The sequence below is a fragment of the Saimiri boliviensis genome, chromosome 3 (assembly GCF_048565385.1).
Source record: "Saimiri boliviensis isolate mSaiBol1 chromosome 3, mSaiBol1.pri, whole genome shotgun sequence".
In the NCBI taxonomy this organism is placed as follows: domain Eukaryota; kingdom Metazoa; phylum Chordata; class Mammalia; order Primates; family Cebidae; genus Saimiri; species Saimiri boliviensis.
Genome location: NC_133451.1, coordinates 4,757,968 through 4,783,191, shown reverse-complemented (window position 1 = coordinate 4,783,191; position 25,224 = coordinate 4,757,968). Strand labels below are relative to the sequence as shown.

The window sequence follows — 25,224 nt, the reverse complement described above, 5'->3', positions numbered from 1 at the left end:
ATCGGTGCCGAGGGTGGATCTGCTGCTGCTGCCCGGCCGGAGTCAGGCCCCCTGCAGGTCCCATGGCCAGCTCCACAGTGGGGCCCAGGACTTGGGAGCTGGCGCCGGCCTCCCTCCCTGCCGTTGAGGGGACCTGGCTGTGGCTGTGGAGCTGCCTTTCCTAGCCCTGGTCAGTCTCTGTGTGGTAGGAGTTATTAAGAAGTTATTTTAGGCAGACAGAGACGAAAAGGGGTCCTTGGGAAGTTTTTGTTTTCAAAGCAGCTCTTAGAGCCAGGCTGGCAAAGGCCGGCCATTAGAAACTGGGTCCACCCGAACATGGTGATTCCCGTGGCCTTCTTGCCCTCACCCCACACGTTCCTGGCAGCGTGGCCGCCCCCACGCATCCCCACTAGCGTGGAACGTGCATCGTGGCGCCCTTCATTTGCATATTAAAAGGCTAGGGTGAGGGCCAGCTTTTTCCCAGGGCTAGCGACTGACATGCCTGGTCAAACCAATCCCCTGAGCCCTATGTAAATCAGACGCCGCCTCCTCCAGCCTCTGTAATAAATACCTGGCTGGTACAGGCACCACTTGGGGTTCCTTCTCTTGGCTTTGGAGCCCCCACTCCCTCTGTCTCTGTACGGTGGCGCCTCTTCTTTCCTGCCTATGCAACTCTCCACTCCTTAAAACTACTCCTCATGTGTTCGCGTCGTTTTTTCTAATTCAACTTGAGACGAAGAAGCTGGTCCCTCCGCTCATCGCAGCTGGATCATCGGGAGACAGGCTGGTGTTCCCCGTGCACACGTGTGAGCCACAGTGTGGTTTGGTGGCCTCAGCATGAGAGGTTCCCCACATGAGAGGTCCCTTCCACAGGCCTTCAGTGGGCATGGAAGGATCTCACAAATGGTGCGGGCCCTGTGATCACTTCGGGGTCACAGACTGTGGCTTGCTGAGGAGAGGGCTGTGCCTCGCTCATCCCAGAGACCCAGGGCAGCCCCGGGCAGCTTGTACAATGAATCATGGACCGCATCAGCCATATGAGAAGACGACGGAGCTCACGATGTGCCAGCTGGCTGCCGCCATCCTGGCCAAGCTCACAGCGGGTTTCATTGATGACTCTTCCGCCACCGTGGAAGGCAGAAAATGGCAGACTTCCCCTGGGGCCCCTCCACTGCCAAAAGCAGAGACACTAGGAGACCATCAGGGACACAGGTGAGAAGCCAGGGCCCCTGCCTGCCCCTGTGCAGGCCTCCAGCCCTGCCTGCTGTACCAGCCAGCAGGGGAGCTGCCCTTCCAGGAGGGGTCTGGATGCTGGGTATCCCGCAGTTTCACCAGACGGGCCTACGTCTGAGTGCTGTCCCAAACCCCAAGAGACACTCTGAACACCCCGCTCTGTTCCCTGCAGGCACAGCTGCTCAAACAAAAGCCCAGACCTGCTGCTACAGGACACTGGAGTCACTCAGGACCCACAAGGTAGCACGCGTGGTAGACTGGATGAGGCGTCCGGGACACCCCACGTTCGAAGGAAGTGGGAGGCCAGTGGTTGCTTAGATGTGCAGTGGGATGAAGACACCAGCCAGATGGGACCACAGACCACCCTCGGGTCACAAAGCACCAGCCAGACAGGACCACAGACCACCCTCGGGTCACAGAGCAACAGCCAGATGGGGCCACAGACCACCTTCGGGTCACAGAGCAACAGCCAGACGGGGCCACAGACCACCCTCGGGTCACAGAACACCAGCCAGACGGGACCACAGACCACCCTCGGGTCCCAGACCACCAGCCAGACCGGACCACAGACCACCCTCAGGTCACAGAGCACCAGCCAGATGGGGCCTGCCCCCAAATCACTAAGCTAACGGGAAAAGTCAAACTGGGAACTGCTCAGGGCAAACCTGCCTCCCGTTCTATTCAAAGCCACCCCTCTGCTCCCGGATATAAATGCATATCTGACTGCCTCCTTCCGGGAGGGTAACCAGAAAGAAGCTCAACAGAGTGAGATTGCCTTAAAAAAAAAAAAAAAAGTAATTAATAGACGTCCCTTATTAAAAAAATATAGAAACCTTTTTAAAAGTAGAAATAAACATAGAATCATTTCTAATCTCTCAACCGCTTTTCGCTGGCTGCCTTCTAGCATAGGTGTACCTAAAAATGGAAGGGGTTCAGTGTCTGTACACCTTGGAAAGCGATTATTGTCTGTACACTTTGGGAAGCGATTATTCACGAGGGCTCTGCCTACATGAATGGATGGACGCTGTGGGAGTGGGTTCATTATCTCGGGAGTTTGGCCCCCTCCTTCTCTTTGTGCATGAGCTCTCACCCTCTCTCCAGCTCCTGACACGGGGTGGCTCACACCAGATGCCGGCACCATGCTCTTGGACTCCCCCACCTCCAGAACCAGGAGCTGAATTCATTTCTTTCTAAACAGATTACCTAGCCCGTGGCATTCCGTGATAGAAAACAAAGATGCTCTCATTCCATCCGCGTGATTGCTCCGCAGTCTACCCGTGTACCCCTTCCCGCCTCCTTGCCCCCATCCGGCCGCCCGTGGGACTGGACAATGAGCCTGTAGAACCTGGTCAGTGTCCTCTTCACTGAACCAAGGTTGTGTGGGAGCAGCGAAGAGTCCATCAGAGACACCAGTAAATGGCACCAACCTTGTTTCTGTCTTCAGTTCTGGCTGCCTGTCGACACGCCGGATGCCAGATGGAGGAACCTGTTGATAAATCCCCAACAGGGAAGTGATTAGCGTTATTTCCCACATTGCAGGGGCCTGTGTGGAAACACAGAGCAGGGAGCTGGTCCATGCACAGACGTACACTTGGACTCCACCCTCCGAGCGGCCCTGAGCAGCCTCTCTGGGCTGGAGCTAGTGCCAGGCAGGGGGTGCCCAGATCACAGTCCCTGCCCCCCAGGGGCTCCGAGCCCAACTGGGGGATGGAGGCAGGAAACAGGCAGGGAAAGGCACTGCTGTGCACTAACTGCTTCCTGAGTCTTGAGGAGCCTGGGGGGCAGGCATCTCACCCAGCCTGGGGTGGCTAGAAGATTATTCTCTGAGGAGGGGGTTATTTGAAGGGGTTTCAAGTCCAGAGAGGAGGCTCCCTGGCTAGGATGTAGGACTGGCTGCCTGTATGTTGAGGGCAAAGGCAGGGCCAGCCTGCAGACAGCTGAGGCTGCAACCTGGGTGGGAGCCAGCCTTGGGGAGAGGACGCTGGGGACAGGGCTCCAAGCTGAGAGGTGGAAAGACAGAACCTCAGGTGGGAAGTGGGTCTGCTCCTTAGGGTATGGGGTCTGTTCAGTGGGGGCTGGGCATAAGGCTCAAACTGGGCACAAGTCTCACCCCACCCCGTCACTAATTTACTCAGTCTCCAAGCCTTCTTGTGTCTCAGTTTCTCTAGCTGTCAGCTCTGTCCAGCCACCCATGTCAATAGCCACTACCATCAATATAACAAGGTCACCCAGCACCAAGTACCCCCAACATCCCTGGCACTCTGCTTTCTTTTCTAATTCAACCTCTACCTGCCCCAGGTCTTTGGTATTTTTCCACCTAAGAATAGAGCTAATAAGAATTCTACCTTGTCAGGTCACTGGGTGAATTAAGTAAAATTAAGCAGAGGTAATAAAGTACCAGAAAAGTGCTTTGTTGTATACAAATGTTAGCTGCATTAGTGCCAACCCTTCTTGTGCATGGGGGACTCGGCAAAGGTCAGCTCTCCCTGACCACCTTCCCATCCTTCAGAGCCTGGGGCACTTGCTTCTCCTGGGGCTTCCCTGAACCTCAGCCTGACCCACCTGCCTGGCTGTGTCTCCATCTCTCACCCACTGCTCCCACGAAGGTGAGGGCTGCGGCTGACTCGTGTATCTATAAACAAGCCACACAGGCTGGCACATAGTCAGGATCATCTCCTGCCTACAAAGCCTCCTGGGTCATGTGGATTTCATAGTGTCTCCTTTCTGGGGACACAAGAGCAACTCAGAGCTCTGAGAGAGGGTGACTGGGTTACACATGTGTGTGAGCATATATAAAACATTTCTTGCCTATAAGTCTAAAGAATGTTGTGACCGTAAAGTCATAGGGCTGGGCACAGTGGCTCACACCTATAATCCCAGCACTTTGGGAGGCCAAGGTAGGCGGATCACCTGACATCAGGAGTTCAAGACCAGGCTGGCCAACATGGCAAAACCCCTATCAAAAATACAAAATTTAGTCAGGCATTCTGGTGGGCACCTATAATCCCAGGTACTCAGGAGGCTGAGGCAGGAGAATCGCTTGAACCTGGGAGGTGGAGGTTGCGGAGATTGTGCCACTGCATTACAGCCTGGGCGACAAAGCAAGACTCCGTCTTAAAAAAAAAAAAAAAGTGCCGGGCGCGGTGGCTCACGCTTGTAATCCCAGCACTTTGGGAGGCCAAGGCGGGTGGATCACAAGGTCAAGAGATCGAGACCATCCTGGTCAACATGGTGAAAACCCGTCTCTACTAAAAATACAAAACATTAGCTGGGCGTGGTGGCGCGTGCCTGTAATCCCAGCTACTCAGGAGGCTGAGGCAGGAGAATTGCCTGAACCCAGGAGGCGGAGGTTGCGGTGAGCCGAGATCGCGCCATTGCACTCCAGCCTGGGTAACAAGAGCGAAACTCCGTCTCAAAAAAAAAAAAAAAAAAAAAAAAAAGAAGTATAAATAAAATGAAAATCAATTCTAATCTCTCACCCGCGTTTTGGTGGCTGCCTTCTAACAGGGGTGTACCCATAAACAGAAGGGACTCAGTGTACAGCCACAATTTCTCTCTCCTCCCCTGTCCTCTCCTCCCTCCTTCCTTCTTTTATTTTGAGACAGGGTCTCACTCTGTTACCCAGCCTGGCATGCAGTGGTGCAAACACAGCCCACTGCAGTCCCCACCTCCTGGGCTCAAGTAATCCTCCTGCTTCAGCCTCCCAAGCAACTGAGACTACAGGCGAATGCCACCATGCCTGGCTAATTTTTTTTTTTTTTTTATAGATGGGGTGTCACTATGTTACCCAGGCTGGTCTTGAACTCCTGGGCTCAAGCAATCTGCTTGCCTCAGCCTCCCAAAGTGCTGGGATTACAGGCGTGAGCCACCACAGCCAGCCTACAGACACAATTTCATATCCTACATATTTGCCTAAAAATGTCTTGAACATTTCCTCATTAAATTAAATATCAAAACATGCAACTTTAAGGGCTACGTAATATGGATAGACAAGAATTTTATCCCTCTACTCCTCTCCTGATTTTTTTCTTTTTCTTTCTTTTTTTTTTTTTTTTTAAGAGAGTCTCACTCTGTTTTCCAGGCTGAAGTGCAGTGGTGCAATCTCAGCTCACTGCAACCTCCACCTCCCAGGTTCGAGACACTCTTGTGTCTCAGCCTCCTGAGTAGCTGGCATTACAGGCATGCGTCACCACAACCAGTTTTAGCAGAGATGTGCTGGCCAGGCTGGTCATGAACTCATGACCTCAGGTGATCCGCCCACGTCGGCCTCCCAAAGTGCTGGGATTACAGGTGTGAGCCCCTGCACCAGCCTCCTCTCCCGATCTTTCTCATGTGTTATTTATTTCTAAATGACGCCGCAGGGGCTCTACTGCACACCACTGGCACACATTCCTAGAAATGGTGTCTTGGCTCAAAGAGTGGGGTCATGTTTAGGGCTCTTGAGATTTTTCTGGCAATTTCCCAATTTTCACCCCTATCAGCTGCGTAAGAATTTCTCACCAACATGGGGCTCACACTTCCTTTTCATCTTTGTCACCCCAGTGAGAAAAATGAGTATCTCATTATTTTAATATGAGCATCTTAACAATTAGTGGGATCTGACGCCCCACCCCATGTTTTTGGGAAAGTCCAGGGCAGGGGCAGTAGTGACATCACAGGGGTTGGGCTGCCTTGTCGCCCAGGAGACCATGGGGGTCGCTGGGACCCATGCTTTTCAGAGCTTTTATTGCAGCAGGATTTGTCTGCCAAATAATATCTGCACAGAGCCCTGTCATCCCTGGAGGCCACACAGAGGGTCTCAGGATGACCGGGCAGGCTGGGGGCCCCAAGGAAGCCCGTGTCAGGGAGCAGAGCCTGAAAGTCACACAGCTGGTCTGACCTGTCATCATTCAGACTGAGAAATCCAAGTCTGGAGAGGGGATGGGCCTGGGTTCGACATCCCACAGAACCTCACAGCAGAAGCAGGGGCCGGCCTCAGCCAGTCCTGAAGGGTGTCTTTGTTCCTGAGATGAGGTTACCCTTGATGTGAACTTGTGTCCCCCGGCTGCCGTCCCAAGGCCATTGTGCTCAGCCTCCCCCAGGCCCCGCTGTCTAAGGGCACCCTTTACTGTGGTAGCCAAGCCCCATGCAGAGCAAGTCCCCCACCCAGACAGCCTGGCACTGCTGGGACGGTCCCAAAGGACCCTTTGATGGGCTCTCGAGCAGAGACTCAAGGAACAGGCAACACCAGGGATGAGGCTATCCTGTCTGATATTACCTCACTGGGTTCAGCCTGAGAAAGGGAGGCCTGTGTGACCCACAGCCTGGTGACGATGGCTGCATGAGGTCATTCAGCAGCTTGCAGGGGCCTGCACGGCAGACGCTCTGACAGCAGTCTCCCCGACTCTGCCGGGCCCAGCTGGCCTCTGGGAGCACTGAAGACAGAGGATCTTCAAGAGGGAGTTGTGGCTAAAGAGGTCAAGTCTCAATACCAGACGCCCCCTCGCCAGGACCCCTCCGCCCCATCCAGTCCATCATCAGGCCTGGGGGCTGCACTCCAACACATGGCCCCTGTCCCACCAGTGCCCCTGCGACCTCTGAACCCTCTTCTCAACTAGGCCTCCACCATTCCGCAGGCCGCCACCGTCACCCTCACAACCCATGCAGTCTCAGGCCTGCCTGGCCCAGTTTCAGCGAGAATCCTGCAAAATCAGTTTGGCAGGAAACCCCGGGCCTAGAACCCTCATCTCCCTCCACTTCTGATTGAGTTCCTCATCCCTTCCTTGAAGTCTCAGTCCTCACCCCGTCTTCAGTGAGCATCTCATGGGGTCAGTTCAGCAAGAAGCCCAGTACCTCCGGCGACTTTCCACCCGCGGCCCCACCGCTGCTCATCGGCTGCAATCCCCACTGTCTGCCATTCAGAATCTCACTCCCTCTCTCTTCCATTGCAACGGTCTTGACTCCTGTTGCAAAGTCCAGAAGTGTCTTCCTTACTGGTTTTAACGAGGGCCAGAATAATTTTCTTTAGCAGAAAGGGCTCAGGGAAGGAATAAGCAATACACAGGGGGATGGGCAGCGTGATAAGATGAAGAGCAACTCTAGGAGCCTGTCTGCAAGGAGAGGGATGGGGCTCAGAACATGCCACCCCAAACAGGACTAGGAGGCCAGAATGTGCCGCCCCTGACATGCCCCTCTGGCATAAGGGTTATTTTGAGTTGATTACTGGGGAAACAGCAGACGCAGAAAGCACTGAAAACCGAGTAGAAGTGACCATTTTACAAGGGAAATCAAAATCTTCAAAGGGAGCCTCCATCTCTAAGGGTGTCTCCTCTCTGCACCAGGAAGATCAGGATGACCCAAAGTCCCCGGGGTCTCTTATCCACGGAGAAGACGCATATCACTGCCCTGCTTGCCTAAGGTCCCCTCCTGTCCCGTCTCGACATAACTGCCTCCCCACACCTTTCCTTCTTTGTTGTAGGGAATGCTGTTGTCTCAGCCTGAGGTCAAAGTTGCCTCTTTGATGGCTGGGCATGGTAGCCCAAACCTGTAATCTCAGCACTTTGGGAGACTAAGGCTGGCAGGTTGCCTGAGGTCAGGAGTTCGAGACCAGCCTGACCGACATAGTGAAACTCCGTCTCTACTAAAAACACACACAAAAAATTAGCCAGGTATACTGGTGCATGCCCGTAGTCCCAGCTACTTGGGAGGCTGAGACAGGAGAATCACCTGAACCCGGGAGGCAGAGGTTGCAGTGAGCCAAGTTCTTGCCACTGTACTCTAGCCTGGGCAAGGCAGCAGGACTCTGCCTCCAAAAAACAAAAACAAAAACAAGAAAAATCCCAAAGCTGCCTCTTGGAGATCTGCCCCTGCGTGTCCTCATTTCTCTGGGCTACTTCTGGAGCATACACGAGCTGCACGTGTCAGTAAGCTTCTGTTCATCCTTCTCTTGTTAATCTGTCTTTTGTTACCAGGATCTGTCCCAACTAAGAACGATAAAAGGTCGAAAATTACATTTCTTCCCCCTGCAAGTCATTACCTCCCTCCTCCCTTGCCACTGGACTCCTGCATTGTGAAGATAGAACGGGGAGCCGAATGCTGCCATCGGAAGGTTAATTTAATTGTGAAAATGAGAAGCAATTAGTTAAAAAGGGTTGATCTGGGAGGAGGAGAGGTGACCAGTCATCAGGCCTCGCTCTTTCTTCAGTCTGGCAGCCCACAGGACACCCTGCCTTTGTGATAACATGATTTTTTCTTTTTTCTTTCTTTTTTTTTTTTTTTTTTGAGATGGAGTTTTGCTCTGTTGCACAGGCTGGAGTGCAGTGGGGTGACCTCAGTGTACTATAACCTCTGTCTCCCAGGGTCAAGCAATTCCCTGCCTCAGCCTCCCCCATAGCTGGGATTACAGGTGCCTGCCATCATGCCCATCTAATTTTTGTACCTTTAGTAGAGACGGGATTTCACCATTTTGGCCAGGCTGGTCTTGAATTCCTGACCTCATGATCCACCTGCCTCGGCCTCCTAAAGTGCTGGGATTATTAGGCATGAGCCACTGCACCTGGCCGATTGCAGTGATTTTTTTTTTTTTTTTTTTTTTAATGGCTTGGGGCATTTCCCATGAGGCCCGTTAGAAATCCACTAAGTTTCCCTCCAATCTCTCCTTTCACCAGTGCTCGCTGGGGCTGGCTTTTCCCTCGCTCCTGGAAGAAACCCTCCGGCCCCGCCAGTGGCCCTCAGGACTTTGCTACCAACCTCTTTTGTGGACAGAGGGGTCACAGCAGGCTGGGGTGGCTGGGGCAGGAAACACCTCACACTCCTCATCTGGACTCCCTGAGCTGGGGGGCGGCTTTCTAGCAGGGGCCTAACGTGGCAATGGATGTTAACAGGCCGCATCTGCTTCAGCTTTGCTGCTCGGAGCCAACCAGCCAGCACTTCCGGGTCCTGGTCTTTGGCCTGGCCCTTTTCCTTTTCTGCTGGTCTCGGGCTCACTGACACTGTTGGACCGACAAGGCGGGCTTAGGAGGCCGTGCTGGCATGTGCCCCTGCCTGCCCTGCCAGCCCCCCACTGTGGCTGGGCTGACCTAGCGAGATGACACCATAACCAACCCGTTCACAGCCGGCACATGGTATGGACCTCTTAAGAGTAGTTCCTTGCCCTAGGGGACCAAACATCGCATTTTATTTTTTACCTTGAAGATACATCTCTTCGCCTTCTGCAAACATCTGGCCGCACCTGACACATAGCGCGCAGGAAGGGTGGTAGTGCTTCTCCCCAGCCTGCGAAGAAAGCACAAGGCAGACGTTTCTACCAAAGCCAGAACTGTCGGCGGGGTCACAGCCCCCGGCACGGACAGAGCACGCCCTGCGCACAGGTAGGCAGGGGATACTGGAAGGGCCAGCCCCCACCCTCGGGACCCAAGACCCCTGAGCACAGCCTGGACCAGGGGGTTCCCTCAGGCTGTCCAAGGCACCCCATGGGAGGCAGGGGGAGTCCAGGCCGCACTTGCCCGCCCTCCTCAGGTGGGCTGCTCCCTACCAGGGCAGGCCATGAGGGGTCAGCCTCCCCCTCCACCAGGAGCAGTTTGAAGGAGCGGAGAGTTGAACAGGCAGGAAAGAAGGAAAAGGGCAGAGGGAGGGGAGGGAAAGAGAACACGGTTCCCCAGGCGCAGGAATGAGAGGAGCAGGCGGAGAAGGATCAGTACTTTCCTCTTCATACCTCTGTGCCGCTCAGTGTGTTCCACGCGCATTTGGTTTTTATCATTCTTAAAATTTATTAAATTGGATTACGAACACTAATACCGAAATAACCCAAATAAATGACATTGCCTGGTTTGGCTTATTTTTGCAAAAACAAAAAACATTCCCCTAAACGCTGCATTCACCAGCACGTTATAGCCACACTTCCTACCTGACCGCAAGGCGCAGCCGCCTGCTGCTAACTCGCTGCTGTATCTGAGGCTCGCTTTTTCCTGAAATGGGAAGCGCTTTCCTGATCCCCACCTAAATTGAATTTGTAATAACTAGTTTCCTGAATCAGTGAGTAAAGGGCTGAAATGCGATTTTTGAGCATCCAGTTTTCCCCGCCCTGCGCCTTCCCTGGGATGAAGACAGCCCCAAGGAGGCTGTATTGGGAGGAAGAGCCCCGAGAATTAGGCGGAGAAGAAAGCACAAAGCAGAACGTTTCTACTAAAGCAGAAATGTCGGCTGGTCACAGCACTTGGCATGGTCACAGCACGCCGTGTACACAGGTACCCGGGGGATACTCGAAGGGCCAGTCCCCACCGTCGGGACCCGTATTTGTCTCAGTGAGCAGAGATCACGACGACGCTGCTCTCCAGCCTGGGTGACAGAGCAAGACTCCATCTCAACACTTTTCTCCTGCACACGGCCTGGTGTGGCCTCCTCTGCCAACCTCCAGGCCAGGTGACAAGGCCACGAATGTCTTCCAGGAAAGGGGCCCTTACCCCAGGAGAGGAGGCCGACTTCAGTCCTGCCTGCCCCCGCAGGGCCCAGGCCTCGGCACCAGCTGGCCCCTCCACCAGCAGCCCTCCAACTCCCCTGCCCCTGCCACCCTGACTGCCATCTCAGCCTACATCCACCTCCCCTCGGGGGCTTTCCCTGATGCTTCCCTCATCTGGGTGTTCACAGCCCCATTTCCACACTGTTTGGCGATTAATTGGGTGTATTCTTCCCCACTGGACAGCCAGCCTCTCAAGTGCAGGGCCTGGCACCTGGGCCACTTCAGGGAGCACCAGGTAGAGGGATCTCTCTGGACAGCAGGTCACGCCTCAGCATCTGGCCCCAGAATGTGGGTGAAATGATCATTTCGCTGATCACAATGATTAACATGCCCAGTGGTCTGAGTAGCACTCTAATGTGTACATCAGAGATCGAGACAGCTCTGTATTTTTAAAAATAAAAGTTATTTGTGACAAACCAACAGCCAATATCACACTGAATGGGCAAAAACTGAAAGCATTCCTTTTGAAATCTGGCACTAGACAAGGATGCCCTCTCTCACCACTCCTATTCAATATAGTGCTGGAAGTTCTAGCCAGAGCAATCAGGCAAGAAAAAGAAATAAAGAGTATTCAAATAGGAAAGGAGGAAGTCGATTTGTCTCTATTTGCAGATGACACGATTGTATACTTAGAAGACCCCATCGTCTCAGCCCGAAATCTCCTGAAACTGATAAGCAACTTCAGCAAAGTCTCAGGATACAAAATCAACGTGCAGAAATCACAAGCATTCCTATACACCAGTCATAGACTTCAAGAGAGCCAAATCAAGAACGAACTGCCATTCACAATTGCTACAAAGAGAATAAAGTACCTAGGAATACAACTAACAAGGAACGTAAAGGACCTCTTCAAGGAGAACTACAAGCCATTGCTCAACGAAATAAGAGAGGATACAAACAGATGGAGAAACATTCCATGCTCATGGTTAGGAAGAATCAATATAGTGAAAATGGCCAGACTGCCCAAAGTAATTTACAGATTCAACGCTATTCCCATCAAGCTACCAATGACCTTCTTCACAGAACTGGAAAAAACCACCTTAAACTTCATATGGAACCAAAAGAGAGCCCGCATAGCCAAGTCAATTCTAAGCAAAAAGAACAAAGTGGGAGGCATTACACTACTGGACTTCAAACTATACTACAAGGCTACAGTAATCAAAACAGCATGGTACTGGTACCAAAACAGAGATATAGACCAATGGAACAGAACAGAGGCCTTGGAGGCAACACAACATATCTACAACCATCCGATCTTTGACAAACCTGACAAAAACAAGCAATGGGGAAAGGATTCCCTGTTTAATAAATGGTGTTGGGAAAACTGGCCATGTGCAGAAAGCAGAAACTGGACCCCCTTCCTCACACCTTACACTAAAATTAACTCCAGATGGATTAAAGACTTAAACGTAAGACCTAACACCATAAAAACCCTTGAAGAAAATCTAGGCAAAACCATTCAGGACATGGGCATAGGCAAGGACTTCATGACTAAAACACCAAAAGCATTGGTAACAAAAGCCAAAATAGACAAATGGGACCCAATCAAACTCCACAGCTTCTGTACAGCAAAAGAAAGTCATTAAAGTGAATTGGCAACCAAGAGAATGGGAAAAAATTTTTGCAGTTTACCCATCTGACAAAGGGCTGATATCCAGAATCTACAAAGAACTAAAACAGATTTACAAGAAAAAAACAAACAAGCCCATTCAAAAGTGGGCATAGGATATGAACAGACACTTTACAAAGGAAGACATACAGGAGGCCAACAAACATGAAAAAATGCTCATCATCACTGGTCATTAGAGAAATGCAAATCAAAACCACACTGAGATACCATCTCACAACAGTTAGAACGGCGATCATTAAAACATCTGGAGACAACAGATGCTGGAGAGGATGTGGAGAAATAGGAACACTTTTCCACTGTTGGTGGGAGTGTAAATTAGTTCAACCATTGTGGAAGACAGTGTGGCGATTCCTCCAGGACCTAGAAATAGAAATTCCATTTGACCCAGCAATCCCATTACTGGGTATATATCCAAAGGATTATAAATCGTTCTACTGTAAGGACACATGCACACCCCCTCTTCACATGCTTCCCGCTACAGCTTGACTGTTTGTCCCCTTCAAAACTCATGTTGAAATCTAATCACTAGTGTGGCAGTATTGAGAGCTGGGCCATCAAGAGGGGAGTGGACCGTGAAGGCCCTGTCCTCAGGACGGACGGATCCATTAATGGACTAACAGGCCATCGTGGGAGCGGGACTGGTGGCTTGGAAGAGAGGAAAGGTGTGAGCCAGCCAGTACACTCCGCCCCTCGCCACAGGATGCCCTGCGTCCTCTCGAGACTCTGCAGAAAGTTCCCACCAGCCACAGGACGTGCCCCTTCCACCTCAGACTTCGCAACCTCTGTCACTGTAGGACATCGATCCCTTTCTCTATAAATTACCCGGGAGTTTCAGGCATTCTGTTACACGTCACGGGAATGGACTCACACACACTGCACCCTCACATCCTGAACAAACAACACGGAGGATGCTGGTGAACTGATCTAAGCCAAGGAAGTCGGACACAAGAGAACAGGCCCCAGGTTTATGAGGTTCGGAACCAGGCAAAGCAATCTACACGGCTAGAGTGACCTCAGGGACTCACGGGGGAGCCTGGGGCACTGGGCCTGTTCTCTTTCTTGACTTGGCACCAGTTACACGTGTCCAGTTTGTAAAGATGTGTCAGGATGCACAGGTATAACGTATGCACCCCTCTGTGTGTATTACAAGCCAACAAAGTGGTTTTCCCACTAAATAGACCGAAGACCTAAACGCAAGAGCTAAAACTGACAACTGATTAGAAGGAAATGGGCTGTTAAGAGGACAGGTGAGGTGGTTCACGCCTGTAAATCCCAGTGCTTTCAGAGGCTGAGGCAAGAGGATTACTTGAAGCCAGTTCAGGACCAGCCTGGGCAACATAGTGAGATCCAGTTGCTACAAAAAAATTTAAAAATTAGCCAGGTGTGATGGCTCATGCCTGTAGTCCCAGCTACTCAGGAGGCTGAGGCGGGAGGATCCTTTGAGCCCAGGAGTTCTAAGTTACTGTGAGCTCTGATCACGCCACTGCACTCCAGCCTGGGTGACACAGTGAAACCCAGACTCTTAAAGAAATATTTTTAAAAGGTGGGCAAAGGACTCCAACAGACACTTCTTCGATGAAACTATAGAAATGGCCAGCTGGTACATGAAAAGGGGCTCAACATCACTGTCACTGAGAAAATGCAAATCAAAACCACAGGAGACATCCCTTCATACCCATGAGGGTAGCTACAGTAATAACATCACAAAAAGGAAAATATAAGCTGTCAGTGAGGATATCAAGAAACAGGACCCTCCTGCACTGCTGAGGGGACACAGTGGTGCAGCTACTGTGGACAACGGTTTGCTGGTTAAGAAGTTAAACACAGAATTACCAGGAGCCAGAAATTTCACTTCTTGGCATTTAAGGAAAACAAAGAATTGGAGAAATGAAAACTTGGCTTGAGGTGGTTCAAGCCTGTAATCTCAGCACTTTGGAGGCTGAGGTAGGCAGATCACCTGAGGTCAGGAGTTCAAGACCAGCCTGACCAACATGGCGAAACCCAGACTCTACTAAAAACACAAAAATTAGCCGGGCATGGTGGCGGGTACCTGTAGTACCAGCTACTTGGGAGGCTGAGGCAGGAGAATCGCTTGACCCTGGAAGGTGGAGGTTGCAGTGAAATGAGATCACACCACTGCACTCCAGCCTGGGTGACAGAGCAAGACTCTGTCCAAAAAAAAAAAAAAAAAAAAAAAGAAAGAAAACAGGTCCACATGAAAATATGTACGTGCTGCGCGCGGTGGCTCACACCTGTAATCCCAGCACTTTGGGAGGCCAAGGCGGGTGGATCACGAGGTCAAGAGATCGAGACCATCCTGGTCAACATGGTGAAACCCCGTCTCTACTAAAAATACAAAAAATTAGCTGGGCATGGTGGCAGGTGCCTGTAATCCCAGCTACTCAGGAGGCTGAGGCAGGAGAATTGCCTGAACCCAGGAGGCGGAGGTTGCGGTGAGCCGAGATCGCGCCATTGCACTCCAGCCTGGGTAACAAGAGCGAAACTCAGTCTCAAAAAAAAAAAAAAAAAAAAAAAGAAAAGAAAACCTGTAGGTGATGTTCAGCAGCATTCTATATAACAACCAGAGGGCAGAAACAGCTCCAGTGTCCACCACGGAAGAAGAAATCGTGGTGTATCCACGTCAGGGAGTGCTATTCAGCCACGGCCAGGAGTAAAGTGCTGATCCTGCTACAACACGGATGAGCTCTGAAAACGTTTGCAGTGAAGGGAGCCAGGCTTGAAGCCAGCGGGTAGAGGATTCCTTCTCCTGGAACATTCAGAGCAGGCGACTCCATGGAGACAGAAGCAGGTGAGCGGCTGCCGGGGGCTGGGGGAGGAGGGATTGGGGAGTGACTGCCTATGGGGGTGACGAGAAAGTTCTGGAATTAGAGAAAACTGGAAGCTGCGTAATATCGTGAATGCACCAAATGCCACTGAACGTTTTAAATGGTGATTGTATGTTACGTGAAATGTCCATTTTTTTTTTTTTTTTTTTTTTTTTGAGACAGGGTCTCGCTCTGTTGCCCAGGCTGGAGTGCAGTGGTGAGATCTTGGCTCACTGCAACCTCCACCTCCCGCATTCAAGAGATTCTCCTGCCTCAGCCCCCTGAGTAGCTGGGATTACAGGTGCGCACCACCACACCCGGCTAAGTTTTGTATTCTTAGTAGAGACAGGGTTTCACCATGTTGGCCAGGCTGGTCTCCAACTCTTGACCTCATGATCCGCCCGCCTCAGCCTCCCAAAGTGCTGGGATCACAGGAGCCACTGCCCCTGACCCTCAAGTTTTTAAAGAAGAGTTGATCCCCAAATGGTCAACTTTTAAATTACCAGCCACATACCAGGCATTGTGTCAGGTGCTCTGCCCGCCTCAAGTTCCTTCTCACGGCAGCCCCTTGGGGTGGGCACTATTGCCCATCCTTGTTTTCCAGAGCAGGAGGTCAAGGTTCAGGGAGGCAAGGAGGCCTACCCAAGGCAATATCACTGAGCGAATGAGGAGCTAGGATCCAAAGCTGGATGCTGCCTCCGGAGAAGATGCCATGGGCCCTGGGGACAATCAGGGACATCTGTGGCTGAGCCCCTGCAGGTCCTGGGCCTCAGAGCACAGAATTTCCCACATCCTCGGCTCACCAGTTCCCTGTCAGCAGCCCTCCTCCCACACCCAATACACAGACAGAGGGTAAGGAAGGGAGGCAGAGCTCCTGGCACGCCGCGGGCAGAGATGGAAGCCTTCCACGCTGTACCCGCCACGGCCTGGCCCGTGGCGCAGAGAAGCAGCCTGGGGTCCCAGAAGCTGCATAGCAGAGTCAGAGCCGAGTCTGAGCCAGGGCCAGCTCTGCACCCTTCCCAGTGACGGCACAGGCGTGTGGCTGGGGCAGCCGGCACCCTCACTCGCAGTTGGGGCCCCTCATAAAGTGTGAGAGGCAACAGCCACACTGCATTTCAAGGATGCCTCATGTTCTGGAACCATCCACCTGTGGTGGAGAGGCAGGGCTGGAGTACACCAGGAGGCTGTCAAGTAGACACAGGAAATGTGCCTGCAGGTGCTCAGGCCTGTCCCAGGCTGGTGGCCAAAGCCATAGAGGTGACAGATTCCGGTCCTCGATTCTCCCTGGCTGTGACTCAGGCTGTGTCACGTGCTGAGATTCAATGTCCCCGTGTGTAAGACGGAGAGGACTGTCCCTCCCTCTCAGGTAGTACAAACGGGCTCTGTGATTCCAGAGGACATTCAGCCGGAAGGTACTGGCATGGCACGGGTCACCCCATTCCTACCCTATACTTCCTGCTGGGAACCGATGGGTCACAGGTGGTCATCGATGGGCTGATGGAGTCGGAAATTAGCGTCCTCATTCCTGGTATCACTCCTGTTGTCACTCCCATTCTCTCACAGTGACTGGGGTGTCCCAGTCATCGGCACACGGGCCACATCCTCCCGGTTGCCGCCCGGGGAGTACCTGAACCCCCCAGTGGGTGCAGAGCTCCCCAGGCAGGCAGAAGTCCCACCCTCCCGCGTGGGACCCAAGATGGCTCGAATTTCAAAATATACAAGCAGCCATGTAGTACATGGTTCTGGGAAGATGCCTTGTGCCTTCTGCGGGGTGGCTGTCAGCTTTAATAAGGCAGAACAAGGTGTCAGGGAGGCGCACCCACAGCCAGTGGTGGCTCCGGGTGACCACAGGTTCTCAGCCAGTGCTGCGTCAGAGGGCAGCAGTTTAAGGGACACCCCACTGTGATGCGCAGAGCAGCGCCAGCAGGACAGAGGTGCCCCCACGCTGCCCCGCCTCTAGAAACTCCTCCTCTCTCAGCAGAGGTGAGCTAGCGGCCGCCTCTCTGGGCTTCTGGAGAACGGAGTAGCCCCTCTGCCATGAGCCCCTCACACCTGAGGCAGGTGGCCTCTTTCCTCCCTGAATCCAACCACAGAATCCGGGTGCAAAGGCCTCCTCTGCCCACTGGAGAGCAGCCACACTTCCCCTGGCTCCATCCCCACCGGCTGGCTCCAGGCTTCGGCTCCCAGCTGAGGGCAGGGGCTGGGCCTGCGGGCTGCGCCTCCCTAGAGCAGACAGCTCCCGGCAGCTGCTCCTCCCACAGTCCCTGGCCCAGTTCAGAGCTCTAGTTTCCTTTTCAAACTTCCAGAACTGAGTCCAGATCTTAAAAGACCTAATCACCATGACGCACAGACAATATGAAATTTATAGAGAAACAAATGAAAGCCATGAGCAGGGATCCCCCTGGGGGTGTTCGGTGGCCCGGACAGACTCCCCAGAATCCCCAGGGGCCACTGCATCCCAGAAAGAAGGGCCCCACTCAGCAATGCCCAGCAAGGCCTCGCGATCAGGGGCCCTCCCCAGACAGACCTTCCCTGCCCCTCAGAACACAGCGCCTCTTGGGCCCCGCCTGTCCAGCACACTCACTCCTGGTCCCTGCTCCCTTTAGGGCATGAGCCTCAGGAGAGCTTGGCCTACCAGCCTCGGTCTCTGCTGTACCCTGGCGTCCCCTCCAGCAGTGGCATCAGCAGAGGAGCTGTCCAATAGGGACGTTCTGAACAAGAGAACACGGGGTCCAGACCAGCCTGAGCGGCCCTAGAGGGCCAGAGGGTTTCTAAGTTTGGGAAAGGCTCTGTCAGGATCCCACCTGCGATGTTCACACGCGCTGCAGCGTGTCCAGGCTTGGAGGCTCCTGCCACAAAGACAGTGAGGAGCACACTGCCTGGGGACCAGAGGACGCAAGGTGGGGACACGACAGCCACCATGGACGGGAAGGACCAGGGGCTCTGCTGTGCCGCCGGCATGAGGCGAGGCAGGAACACAGCGATCCGGCGAAGGGCGTGTGCATGTACATGTCTGTGTGTCTCCGTGTTTTTCCTATGTGTCTGTGTGGAGGTCTTTCTGTGTGTCTGTGTGTACTGTCTGTGTGTGCATCGTCTGTGCTGTCTTGGTTGTCTGTGTCTGCGTGTCTCTGTGTGCTGCCAGGTGTAGTCTCTGTGTCTGTGTGTCCACGTGTTGTCTGTGGGTCTTTCTGTGTCCACGTGTTCTCTGTGTCTGTGAGCTCTGAGTGTCCATGCATGTTGTCTGTGTGTCTGTGTTTGTTGGCTGTGTGTGCCATCTGTGTGTTTATTTTCACGTGTGTTGTTTGTGTGTATCTGTGTGTTGTCTGCATGTCTTGTATCTGTATGTGATCTGTGTGTCCGTGCCTGTGTCTATGTGCTGTGTCTACATACGTATCTGTGTATCTGAGTGTGTCTGTGTCATGTGTCTTTCTGTATGTGTCTGTGTGCTTGTGTATGTGTGTGTTGTGTGTGCGGCCTGTGTGTCAGTGTGTCTCATGTGTGTGACTGTGTGTGTGTGTGACTGTGTCTGTGTTTCTTCCTGTGTCTGTGTCCATGTTTTGTGCATGTATGTGCATATCTTTGTGTGTCTGTGTGTGGTGTGTGGGTTGTACACGTGTGTGCATATCTCTGTGTGTCTGTGTGTGGTGTGTGGGTTGCACACGTGTGTGCATATCTGTGTGTCTGTGTGTGGTGTGTGGGTTGCACACGTGTGTGCATATCTCTGTGTGTCTGTGTGGTGTGTGGGTTGCACACGTGTGTGCATATCTCTGTGTGTCTGTGTGTGGTGTGTGGGTTGCACACGTGTGTGCGATCTCTGTGTGTCTGTGTGTGGTGTGTGGGTTGTGCACGTATGTTTATCTCTCTGTGTGTCTACGTGTCTGTGTATGTGTATATCTGCACGTGTGCAAAATCTAAAAGGATGACTCCCAGGTGCCATCAGCAGTGAGCCGCGGGGGTGACATCACAAATGCTTTGCTTATTTTATGAGAAATAGGTATTCCTTTTGAGCGAGAGAAGGTGGGGGCCTGAGAAGTCACTGCGGCCTCTGCCCTTCAGAAACGCTGTATTTATTTGGAAACACGGTTTGTTTTCTCCCAATGATGAGAGTCGTCCGTGCTTACGGCCCCGAGACAGGAGGAAGCAAAGAACACACGTCCTGTAGTGGCAAGAAAGAGGTTTAGCTGGTTCCTGACGGACGGCAGAGAGAGCCCAGCACTCCCTTTCCTGCAGCCTCCCCTGGAGCAGGGACTCTGTCACTTGGATTTCTGTGAACCCGGCACCTAGCCCAGGGTGGAATGCACGGTGAGGCCAGGAAGGGTCTAGAAGGGGAGTGGAGAAGGAAAGAGAGGAGGGGTGGAGGGAGGGGAGATAGAGGGGAGGAGCAGAGGGAGGAGGAACTGATTTGATCCCGGGGGGGGGGGGTGATGCTGGGCTTCTCGTTACCGTGGAGACAGACCCTGCATGGGCTGCACCAGCCACGTGGGGCCCCAGACCATAGCCCTGGTGAGGTTAACAGAGGGTGGGGCCGGAAAGCAGCACACCCACTCCCGCCCACCTCTGCAGGGAGGTGCTGACAGCGCGAGGGAGGGATGGAGTTCCTGGAAGGCTGGGCTCCGAGCACACAGCCATGACTTCCCCTCATCCACACCTCCTCCTTGTATGTAGCCCGGTCTAGAGGCTGGTCACAATGCTGTCCCCACGGATTCGTCAGAGTCCCCGCTCCCTCTGTGGGGGCGGTGCCATCCGTCCCCAGGAGCCGGCTCTGCCGCAGTTGCTGCCAGGCGCCACCCACCTCTGCTGCCACAGCCCAGTGCCTCCCCCATCCCCAGCCAGCCAGGCCTGCCCAGGATGGGGCACAGATGTCAGCCCCTCCCATGCCCCCACAGGACCCCAGCAAGGAGCCGGCTCATCAGGACAGACACCCAGAGAAGGGTGGGCCACATGAGGGTGCTGCACGTTTGGGAGGAACTGAGGGAGAGACGGGAAGGGAAAACCCCACTGCCACCACCCAAAGCACATTTCGCGGGCACTGCGGGCGCCAGCACTTAGGATGGCACCATGCCCGCCCGCCACATGCAGACACAGCACAGGCGAGAGCTCGGCTGGTGGTGGGAGCCTGGGATGCCCTGGGCTTGGGCCCCGCAGACGGAGGCCACGGGCACTGCCTAGCACCTTAGGGGCAAAATGGGGAGTGGGGTAACAGGTGGCTCCAAGGCCTCAAGCCTCACTGCTGTGTCCCCAAAAACCCACCCACCTGTAGCGCCGCCTGGCCCCTGCGAGCCCCCATCAGCCCCCGGGAGGTGTGGGCCAGGCCTCCTACCTTCGAGGTGTCTGGGCACCAGAGTCCAGTCTGACGGCCCTGCTTGAGTGCCCTGCTCCCTGGAACGTGTGCCTGCGAGGGAGGATGCCCTCGCCTTCAGCCCTTGGTCCGTCACCTGCTCCTGCTCTGCCCTGGGGGGTCCACTGTCACCCGGCTGGGTGCCGGCACGCCGGGCCGAGCATCGGGCGGTGCCACCGCGGCAGCGGCAGCTCCCTTCTGTGGAGCCAGGCTCGTCCCCGCCCGCAGCTCCCACCTTGCACCCGGGGAGGATGCTCAGAGCTGTGCAGAGCCCGCCGACTCAGCCACGCTGCCACAGACTCGCCTCCCCGGCAGAGGCGAAAACAAAAGCATTAATCTTCCCCGGGAGGCCCTTTCTCCTCCACAGCAGATGCGGAGGAAAAAAACCCAGACCTGTTCCGCTCCTGCTCCTCGAATTGGGACGGCGCCTTCCCGATGAGCCAGGGTGCACCCCAGGTTCCGTATTTGGCATTAAATACCAGGGATGCTGACACGGGACCCTCGCCACCCAATCCAAGGACGGGGGCACCGACTGCCCGATGAAGCCCACTTAGTTCAACCAGTGCGGAGCGTGCCTGAGAGGCAGAGCAGCCAGAGTTTGGTGGGGGAGGGGGTCTGCCCTGGACCCTGGGCCAGGGCCTCTCTGGCGTGGGGGCTCCTGTATCAGCATCAGCAACAGCAGCACTGACTACACCCAAGATGCACCCCGGTTGAGGCCACCAGATGTTCCAACATGGCTATGCTACTAAGTCGAAGATGCAAACCCACATCTGTGCCCTAGGAAAAGACAAAGGGCTGGGGCAGCCGGGACAGCCTGGTCTCCAGCCTGGCTCTGCTACCGGCTCTCAGTGGCTGATGGCCGGGCACGTGGGCAGATCCAGCTGGATGCCCAGGTGACTGGTGGGAGGCGGTGTGTGTGGCGGGGAGGGGGAGTGCCTGCATTGATGTTGGCCTGGCTGAGCATCAGAGCCACATGCGCATAAGAGGAGCAGGGTCACGGACAGCACGTGAGTGGGGAACTCAGGCCCTGCACTGCCCTGGGGACGGAGGGAGGGGTTGGTAAGAGGAGGCTTAAAGGCCTTAGGGTTTCTTGCACACAAAACCCCCAGATCTGCTGAAGAGTGGGGAGAATGCGGATGGAAGGGCGCAGAGAAGGTCTCTGAGAGGCAGTGGGGCCGCAGTGAAGGGAGGGGGGAGCTGAGGCTCTGCAGCGGGGACTTCCATGCCAGGCTGCAGGCTGCAATTTTTTTTTCTTTTTTGGAGACGGAGTTTCGCTCTTGCTACCCAGGCTGGAGTGCAATGGCGCGATCTTGGCTCACCGCAACCTTTGCCTCCTGGGTTCAAGCAATTCTCCTGCCTCTGCCTCATGAGTAGCTGGGACTACAGGCACACACCACCATGCCCAGCTAATTTTTTGTGTTTTTAGTAGAGATGGGGTTTCACCATGTTGATCAGGATGGTCTCAATCTCTTGACCTCATGATCCACCCGCCTCGGCCTCCCAGAGTGCTGGGATGACAGGCGTGAGCCACCGCGCTTGGCCCAGGCTGAAATTTTTAATTGTTTGACACGCCACTGGGGAGGAGGCCTTGGAAGGTGAGGTGGGGAAGACGGGAGAAGACAGGGTCAAGCACGGCAGAGGGGGCGATGCCAGAGGGGCTGGACCCAGGCACGGGCGTGGTGGGGGCAGTGGTGGGCAGGAAGCCAAAAAGGGTGGAAATGGGGCCTCGCAGAGTGAGCCTCCCAGGCCGTCCTTGCTGAGGTCTGGCTGCCGTCTCTTTGGCAAGCAGAAGACAAGGCCGTTGTGCGTGCAGGGAGCGCAGTCCGGGAGAGTGTGGATGGTCTGGGCCGCTCTTTGAGGAGAACGGAAATGTGGCTTTGGACTGCCAGGCAAGGCATCAGGCCGGGCTCCGTCCTATCCCGCAGGCTCCTCCAGAGCCCTCGCCTACTCCTATAGGGTGGGGTGTGCCAGCGAGGGGAGGGGTGAGGGAGGGAGAGGCCACGGCCTGGGAGAAGCAGAGAGAGGGGAGGGCCAGGCAGGACGTCATCCCTGGGATGCAACATAGGCCCGTGCCCAGAGGAGGTGGCTGTAAATGTCAGATACGATCGCCACCCGGGAAAACGCTTACAGGACAGAAGGAACATCAGCAATCTTACCCACCTGCACAAAAGGCACAAACACCCCCCCACACCCCAGATAAGCAGGCAACGTTTACAACAGATAACTCAAATACAAGAACTAGGAATGACTAAAAAGGCCAAAAAAGGCAGGCACGGTGGCTCACGCCTGAAATCCCAGCATTCTGGGAAGCTGAGGCAGGTGGATCACGTGAGGTCAGGAGTTTGAGACCAGTGAAATTTCGTCTTTACTAAAAACACAAAAATTAGCCAGGCATGGTGGCTCATGTCTGTCATCCCAGCTACTTGGGAGACTGAGGCAGGAGGATCGCTTGAACCTGGGAGGCAGACATTGCAGTGAGCTGAGATCACACCACTTCACTCCACCCTGGGTGACAAGAGCAAGACTCTATTTCAAAAAAAAAAAAAAAAAAAAAAAGATTCAGCCTCACTAGGGATTGAAGAAAGGCAAATTAAAGCTAGGTCCTGTGGGGTGCGGCGGCTCACACCCGTAATCCCAGCACTTTGGGAGGCTGAGGTGGAAGGATCACTTGAAGCCAAGAGTTTCAGACCAACTGGGGCAACACAGCAGGACCCCTGTCTCTAAGGACATTTTTAGAATGATCCAAGTATGGTATTGATGCCTGTAGTCCCAGCTACTTGGGAGCCTGCGGAAGTATTGCCTGAGCTTAAGAGGTCGAGGCTAGAGAGAGTTATGACTGTGTCACACTGTGCTCCAGCCTGGGTGACAGAGCAAGACCCCATCTCTAAAAAAAAAGAAACTTCAAAAACAAGGTCCCACGTTTCCACCTATCAAATTGGCAAAGGTTTAGATGAGAAATACTATATCGTGTTGACAAGACTGTAAATTAGAATAATCTTTCTAGAAAGCAATTTATAGTAACCATCAAGAACACTAAAAATGTTCCCAGTTTTTGACTCGACTTCTACACTTCTGTGAACGTATCTTAGGAAAATTTAGAAATGCAAACAAAGCATTGTTTTTAAAAAGGTATTCACTGCAATGTTGTTGATGGGGGCAAAAAACCGGAAGGCGGCTATGTCCAGCCCAGCCGTAAACGACCCGCTGAGCAATTCTGAGACAGTCATGAGGAAATATAAAGCAAGAGTAAGTAACGCTTATGTCCGAACGAACCTTGAAAACAGCAAGCTATGTGAAAGACAACGGTCAGGAGAGACCACACGATTTATGATTCCATTTGTATGGAATGTCCAGAAGGGAGGTCCATGGAGACAGAAAGTAGAATAGTGGTTGCCAAGGGCTTGGGGGCACAGGGAGTGATGGCTAAAAGGCATGGGTGATGAAACTGTTCTGATCTTGACTATGGTGATGGCTGCAAATATCCGTGGAGATAAAGAAAACTATTCAATGGGCTGCGTGCGGTGGCTCACACCTGTAATCCCAGCACTTTGGGAAGCTAAGGCAGGTGGATTGCTTGAGTCCAGGAGTTCCAGACCAGCTCGGGTGACACAGTGAGACCCTGTCTCTACAAAAAATCCACAAGTTAGCCAGGTGTGGTGGTGCACACCTGTGGTCCCAGCTACTCGGGAGGCTGAGGAGGGAGGATCACTTGAGCCTGGAAGTGAGCTGTGATGATGCCACTGCACTCCAGCTGGGGCAACAGAGCGAGACCCCCTCCAAAAAAACAACAAAAAAGAAAACCGCTGAATTGTGCCCTTTAAACGGGCGAATTACAAACTACATCTCAATGAAGCTATTTGAAAAGTCCCCACAATACATGCGCCCCCACCCTCCGAAAAGAAATGCTTATGAGGAGTTTATAACAAGCTGGGAATCTGCTAAATAGGAAACACGAGTTGGGAAACACCGGGTGTTTGGGATACGGCATGGCACAGATGGTTTGAGATCAACTGTGATTACAAGGAAAGAAAAAATGAAAGAAAACTGGCCAGAAAGTGAGGCTAACCATGGCCGCACAGCGGCGATCTGGTTTTCTTCTTCGTACCTCTCCAGACGTTGCAAACTTCCTCCCGCCAATGAGAACGGGAGACAGAGCCCTCCGCAGAGGAGAACAGAGCTCTGTGCAGGGCCGGGCCCCTTCCCGTGGGGGCATCCGGCCCCCCTTGAGTCTTTGGCCGGGGAAATGAGACACAGTGACTGGGACTGGGATGGGTGTGGCCAACCCTGACCCCCGAGGTGGCGGAGCTACCCGGGGCTTTGAAAGAAGGCAGTCTGAGGCCAGGTCCAGCTCTGCGCCAGCTGCCTTTTTCTTGCAAGAAAAGCAACTCCGAGCTCACTGCTCCACTCCCCTCCGCATTCTGAATGCTCTTGGGTGCTGGGTACCCGGCTGCGGAAGCTGGAGAAGGGAGCCCTGGGGATCCAAGGGTGTACCCCATTCCACCCTCTCCAGACTAGCCTCTGCAGCAGCCAGCGGAGCTCTCTAAAACTCCAGTGCGCCAGGCATTCCCTGTGCCAAAGCCTTCCTCAGCGCCCTCCCTACAGCCTCATGCCCAGCCCTGCTCTATCCTCCCAGCCAAACCCCCAGAGGCCAGCTCCTGTGTCCTCCAGAGGGAGGGGCTCCCACGCTGGGCACAGCCCCTCTCCATTCCCGAGACCCTCGTCA

The 25,224-nt window shown here is 53.8% G+C and overlaps 1 protein-coding gene across 19 annotated transcripts in view; it reads right to left on the bottom strand.

The window, feature by feature from the left end:
• The window catches only part of ABLIM2 (actin binding LIM protein family member 2), a 189,127-nt gene that overhangs the window by 84,373 nt on the left and 79,530 nt on the right, over positions 1-25,224 (bottom strand). For all 19 annotated transcript variants that reach the window (XR_012516799.1, XR_012516803.1, XR_012516800.1 and 16 more), the window contains exons 7-8: positions 9,378-9,465; positions 2,640-2,698 (exon numbers count right to left, since the gene is read on the bottom strand). Coding sequence is in view for 14 of the 19 variants with exons in the window: in XM_074395839.1 (XP_074251940.1) it covers positions 2,640-2,698; positions 9,378-9,465 (147 nt within the window). In the remaining 5 variants the exon portion in view is untranslated. The remainder of the gene's footprint in view (positions 1-2,639; positions 2,699-9,377; positions 9,466-25,224) is intronic.